The sequence below is a fragment of the Hyperoodon ampullatus genome (genome assembly GCF_949752795.1).
Source record: "Hyperoodon ampullatus genome assembly, chromosome: 18".
Lineage (NCBI taxonomy): Eukaryota > Metazoa > Chordata > Mammalia > Artiodactyla > Ziphiidae > Hyperoodon > Hyperoodon ampullatus.
In genome coordinates this window covers 55,453,287-55,458,383 of record NC_136931.1, presented here as the reverse complement: position 1 = coordinate 55,458,383, position 5,097 = coordinate 55,453,287, and the positions used below count along the sequence as shown (strand labels likewise).

At 57.0% G+C, this 5,097-nt stretch overlaps 1 protein-coding gene across 1 annotated transcript; it reads right to left on the bottom strand.

Moving 5' to 3' along the window:
- Positions 1-3,135, bottom strand: PPP1R15A (protein phosphatase 1 regulatory subunit 15A). Its single transcript, XM_079723294.1, has 3 exons — positions 2,996-3,135; positions 858-2,288; positions 1-421 (listed from the first exon to the last, which is right to left on the bottom strand). Exons 2-3 carry the CDS (start codon positions 2,277-2,279, stop codon positions 149-151), a joined length of 1,695 nt encoding a protein of 564 aa, XP_079579420.1. The 5' UTR covers positions 2,280-2,288; positions 2,996-3,135; the 3' UTR covers positions 1-148.
- Positions 3,136-5,097: the final 1,962 nt, after the last annotated feature.

Here is a 5,097-nt window from a genome sequence, read left to right as displayed (position 1 = left end):
TCACTATGAAAAGATTTATTCCTTATATAAACCAACACTTAAAAATAAATAGTTAATAACACGAAAACTACTTCATCTTAGCCATGCCTCCCACTGAGGTCCAGGCAAGGAGACACACAGGGAGGAGATGGAGAGGCCAGAATGTGGCTCAAAGGTGTGGTCTGCATGGGGACATGGGTAAGGTCGGGGTAGGGGCAGGTATGGTGGCCAGAGAAGTGGGAGGGTTCCCGAGGCGTGCCCAGGCCCTGGCCCGGGCGGCAGGGGTGAGGTAGGGACCCAGCTCCTCTTGGGCTTGAGCGATGCGTCGGGCAAAGCGGCTGCGATCCCGGGCAAACTGCTCCCAGGGGCCTCTGCGGGCGGCCTGGGCGGGTCCCGCCCAGACAGCCAGGAGATGGACGGAGACCTTCTCAGAGAAGCGCACCTGGAGATGGACCGTCACAGACATGGGGAGACAGAGAGATACAGACACAAGATACAAATGGCCACAGGTTGGGGGGTGTGGGGAGAGGGAGGGAGACAGAGAGAGAGAACCAAACAAAAATTAGTGGCACAACAACGCTTGTTATCTGGTTAGTCATTCACCCACCAGCGGATCCTCCATCTGACTCACAGAAGGTGGAGGTAGTTCCCTGGGGTTGACATCAGCACAGCTGTTCCTTCATCCCACAAAGGTGCAGCCTCTTGCAAAGGATTGCATTACAGTGAACACAGCTGTCCCAGCGGAGCTCACATGCAACCCTCTGCAACATGGGGGACCCAGGAATCGGGGCCTCCAGCCCTTTAGCCCCCAGGCCCAGGAGTTCCAGCTCCCAGCCCTCTCCTCGCTAACCTCAAGAATCTGAGCCCTCAGCACCCACCTTTCTGGTCTTTAGGGGAGGCTCAGGGTCCCGATGCCTGGTGGGGGGTTTTGCAGACTTGAGGCGCGCTTGCAGACGGAGGGGCAGCGGAGGAGGTGCCCAAGGAGGTGGGGCCTTCTCTCCAGGTAAATAGATGGCCACTCGCAAGGGGCAGGGCTCAGCCTCTCCCCATTCTGTGGCAGCTTCCCCTCCCTCTGTTTCCTCTCCAGGCTGATATATCCGGTCCCTGAAGAGGGCACTCTGGGCCTGAAGGGAGGGACTTGGTTCCAAGTCAGCTGCTTCTGATTCATCGTCTTCATCCTCATTCTCACCCTCACACTCAGTTTCCTCCTCTGTGTCCTCTCCTGGCCGGTACACCCAGGCCCTCAGGAAGGCACTTGTGGGTGGGATGGAAGAGGAAGCCTCAGCTTCTCCTGAATCACTGTCCTCCTCCTCCTCTTCTTCTTCTGTGATCTCACTGGATTGATGCTGCCAGGTCCTGAGCGGGGGCCTCTGGGCTGGAACTGGGGAGTGTGGCTCTGGGTCAGCTTCTCCTTTCTCCGCTTTTTTGGGCTTCTCCTCCTCAGGCTCCCCTCCTGAACAACATTCCCAGGCCCTGAGGTGGGAGCCTGCAGATGAGGGGCAAATGGAGGTCTCCGTGGCTGCTTTATTCTCTGTTCTTTCTTCCTCTGTGGCTCCATCCACGGGGCAGCACACCCAAGCTCTGGGCTTGGATCCCAGAGCTAAGGGAGACGCAGACGTTCTAGGAGCTTCTTTATTTACAGCTTCTTCATCCTCCTCCTCCTCCTCTTCTTCCTCTTCCTCCTCCTCTTCTTCCTCTTCCTCCTCCTCTTCTTCCTCTTCCTCCACCCCGGGACAACGCTCCCAGTGTGATGGAGGAAAAGAGAACGTGATCACTTCTGTATCTTCAGTAACCCCTTCGTCCTTAGATTCCTCCTCCCCAGGAAGGTCTTGCAGGGATGTTATCAGAAGGCTGGGGGACAGGGGAACAGGCTGGCCATCCATAAATTCACTTCCCTGCTCTCTAGGGATACTGGTTGCTTCTTCCCTGCCATACTCTTCGTCATCATCATCTGCAAGTCCCCAGGCTTCAAGAAGAGAACACTTGGTTTCCAGGTCAGGGCAGGCCCCCCGGGATGCTTCTCCATCCTCCTCAGCTGCCCCACTGTCTCCAGTCTCCTCTTGAGGGTGCCTGCCCTTGGGGGCATGGTGAGTGGCCAGAGAAGCCTTAGCTTCTCCCTCCGGGACAGCTTCTCCCTGATCTGTTCCGGTTACTGCTTCCACCAACCAGGGCTCTGGAGATCCTGGGCCTCTCAGGTGTCTCCAGGCCCAGCTGAGAAGGCCCACCAGCGGGGACACGAGATAGAAGGGGTGGGTACCCCTCCAGGGGGCAGGCTGATGGGGCACTTGGCCTGGGGCCATCTGTCTGGACTGGGAAAAAGGGAGAAAAAAAAGGAATCAAGTTTAGAAGCCTAGGGGATAGTATCAGAGGATGACCCTGAGTCATAGCAACGGAAATAGTAACACAAATAGCAACAGGAGAGTCCCTGCCCCGCATTCCTTTCTGATCCCAGCCACTCCCATCTCTGTCCCTTGTTTCGCCACCTCTTCTCTCAGTACCCAAGAGTCTGGGTCCCCATTCTCTCTGTCCTTAGCTCAACAAGCCCCTAGCCCCATCTGCTCTCACCCGTAAGTCCTAGTCCCAAGAAGAGAGAACACAGGTCCTCTACTTGCTTCTCTTGGGGACAAAGTCCTGGTTCCTGCTTCTCGCACCCTCCTGTGGATCGACAAATCAGACCCCCATCACCCTCCTCCCTCGGAGACTCAAAAATTCCGATCCCCAGGTGGTTCCTTCACTGGGGACCCAAGAGCCTGGCTCCCAGACCCCTCCTCCGTCTGGCTCAGGACTCCAAGTTCCCAATTCCTTCTGCTTCCTAAGTCCGAGCCCTGGGGTCCGTCCCACTCCTCCATACACAAGAGTTCAGGTTCACAGGCCCTCCTTAGGACCCAGGAGTCCGGGCCCCGAACCCTCCTATTTCGGAACCCAGAAGTCCGAGCTCCCTCCTCATGACTGACCAGCAGTCTGATCCCAGCCCCCAAACCCCTGGGGACCTAGGTGTTCCGATACCCCAACTCACTGGCTCGGGACCGTGCGTCACCCTGGGGGCAGGAGCGCCGGCTGGGGCTGCCACAAGCGATCACAGGTTCGGACGGTTCGGGAGGCCAGCGCGTTCATCTCGCCCTCCGGCGTTGGGCTCGGGAACTCAAGTTGTCACCGGCTGCTGCAAGTGCTGTCGCGACAAAGGGGCGCGGGATCGTGCCGGGAGACGCTAACAGACAAACAAGTAGGAAACTAAAATGGTGTGCGCTGACGCTACCCGCAGGGCTTTTATAGGCCAACGCTGCCGGACGTGCTAACGCCAAGAGAGGAGGCGGGGTTTCGAAACGTAAACGTGAGGATCTGAGCGGAAAACAAGGTTGGACTTCTCGCGGAGATTCCGGGCTTTTTGACGTCACGGCGGCGGCGGCGGCGGCGGCGTTTCCAAGCGTGGCCGCGCCCCAAGCAAGAGAGCTGTCACTCAAACGCGTGAACTGCTTAAGCAGTGAGGGAGCTCGCGTAGCCCCTGTTCCAGGCAGATGCCTCCCCCGCTATTTAACCAGCAGGCCCCAGTCTAGAGTGTCCCACTTTCCCATCCGGTCGGCTTCCTACCCGGTGTGGGAGAGTATTATTGTTTCCATTTCACAGATGGGAAAACTGAGGCTTGGGAATGAAGTCACTTGCTCAAGGTGGTCACAGCAGTGTCTAGATTCATTGCAAAAGAGACAAAATGTGTAAGCCCCCTGAAGGCGGGCACCTTGCATTGCTCACTGCCTGGCACATAGTAGGTGCTCAACAAATCTGTGGTGAGGGGATACTAAACCAAAAACTCGGACCCCTTCCCTGTCTCAGGCACAAGGTTCCACTCTTAGGTTTCACCTGCTTCAAATTTGTACAAAACCTCTGCTTACACAAAGTGAAATTCTGGCTGGGGAACACCAACGGAACCTCATGGGAGAGTGGGGTCTTCTGCCACAAATTCCAGGCCCAGGGACACAATCCCAGTCCCGCCGCACCACCCACCCCTGACCTGGTCTGTAATGTTTTCCCTCAAAATACACCCAGAACCCATGTCTCCCTCCTGAGGGGGTCAACCTCAGTCTAGAAGAGAATTTTCATCTGAATCTGAGGTGGAGATTGACACTGGCCATTTGACCATTCTCTCGCCAGCACCCAGGGATCGGGGGCCACTCCCTCCTCACTGGAGGTCCATCCACTTAAAGCCACACTTCCAGACCCCCAGCTCTATTCCCAGCTCCGGAGTCCTGACTCCTAGCTCACACCTTCCCAGGTACCCTGGAGTCTCAGCCCCCACCCCTTCCAAGATCCTAGCCATCTCCTTTCGGGGGAGGGGCGTGGTGCCCATGACTTAGGCCCCTGACTACCACCAGCCCACAGAGGCCCCGGAGTCCAGGCCCAGCTCCTACTCTCCAAACATTTAGGAATCCCAGCTTCAGCCTTTATGGGACCCTGGTTCCCCAGGCTCCAGTCCAACAGGGACCTAGGAATCCGGGAGGGGGGTGTGTGTGGCCCCTCAGCATGGGGTCAGCTGAGCCAGAGGTCAGGCTGTGGTGGGGAGGCCAAGAGGGGCGGGGTCAGCCGGGATTGGGAGGGGAGGCAGCCGCGTGGGCGGCTGGCAGACGGAGGGAAGGACCCACAGAGAGGAAAGAGAAACTGGGAGAGTGGGGAAGAGAGAAAGTCAGAAGGGAAATCTGAGCGAGAAGGAAACAGTAGACGTGGAGGGCCACGTAGAAAGAGAAAGAGATTGAGTGTACGGGAGAGAGAGAGACAAGGGGGAACAGAGAGGGAGAGAGCGAGAGCGAGAGCGAGCGAGAGCGAGAGCGAGCGAGAGCGAGAGGGAGAGAGAGGGAGGGAGGGGAGAGAGAGAGAGAGAACGGGATGGAGAGTTAAAGAAGGGACTCCATGAGTCCCAGAAAAAGATTTGGACAGAACCAGAAAGATTGGAGAGAAAGTGATATGGGGGTGGGGATGCTGCCGAGGAGGAATGCATAAAAGAGAGACTGGAAGAGACAGAGATTAGAGAGTGAGAGAGACAGAAGGTGAGACTGGAGAGAGAGACAGTATAAGAGGAAGGTAGAGCGTGAGAGGAAGACTCACTATCAGAGACAAAGAGACAAAAGG